This window comes from Morone saxatilis, unplaced genomic scaffold, assembly GCF_004916995.1.
Source record: "Morone saxatilis isolate NCDOM2014 unplaced genomic scaffold, NCSU_SB_2.0 Contig3, whole genome shotgun sequence".
Classification (NCBI taxonomy): Eukaryota; Metazoa; Chordata; class Actinopteri; family Moronidae; genus Morone; species Morone saxatilis.
Window position 1 is genome coordinate 254,214 of NW_023339873.1, and position 715 is coordinate 254,928.

The 715-nt window shown below is 49.0% G+C and overlaps 1 protein-coding gene across 1 annotated transcript in view; it reads right to left on the bottom strand.

The window, feature by feature from the left end:
* The window catches only part of tecpr2 (tectonin beta-propeller repeat containing 2), a 15,013-nt gene that overhangs the window by 9,819 nt on the left and 4,479 nt on the right, over positions 1-715 (bottom strand). The window contains exons 7-9 of the mRNA XM_035673597.1: positions 513-666; positions 250-402; positions 16-148 (exon numbers count right to left, since the gene is read on the bottom strand). Coding sequence (XP_035529490.1) covers positions 16-148; positions 250-402; positions 513-666 — 440 coding nt within the window. The remainder of the gene's footprint in view (positions 1-15; positions 149-249; positions 403-512; positions 667-715) is intronic.

Here is a 715-nt window from a genome sequence, read left to right on the forward strand (position 1 = left end):
AGTAATAGTACTCACAGTTGGAGGCCAGTCCCTCGGGGCTGTTGGAGAGACGGATGATGTCTCTGTCTCCTTTCAGGATGAAGATCTCGTTATCACAACACGACACTGACACAATGTCTCCACTGCTCTCCAAGGCCCCGATTATCACCTGAACACATCACAAACCCATCAGATATTACACATTATTAATAATAATCTGTTGACTGCACTGTCGCAGTAGTAGAACCTCAATAACAGTAACTGCAGTACCTCGTTGATACAGTCCAGGACGTAGAGGCTGTACTCGTTCCAGCTTAGGATCCAGCCCTCTCTGAGGAAACAGCTGAGCAGACCAAGCTGTCTCTCTGCTGGACGGTACGCTCCGATTGGACCAGGACGAGGAAACAACTCAAACTGAGGGATCTGAGACAGACAGACAGACAGACAGACAGATGTAATGAATGTAAATATTAGCAATCGTAGATCCAGCAGGTGCAGTAACGTGGCTCGAACAGGTCACTTTCCCACAGTACCTGTGTGTTGAACAGTGGTTTGAGCAATCGGGTCTCCTCCACCTGTCCTCTGATGTCAGACCTCCACAGTCTGAGACCAGGTCGAGCAGCAAACACCTGAAGATCGCTCTGTTTACAAAGACCCGGCAGGAAGCAGGCTCCGAACCTGCCGCTGCTGCCATCACAACACCAAAAACACTTACTGTCAATACTGTACAATACTG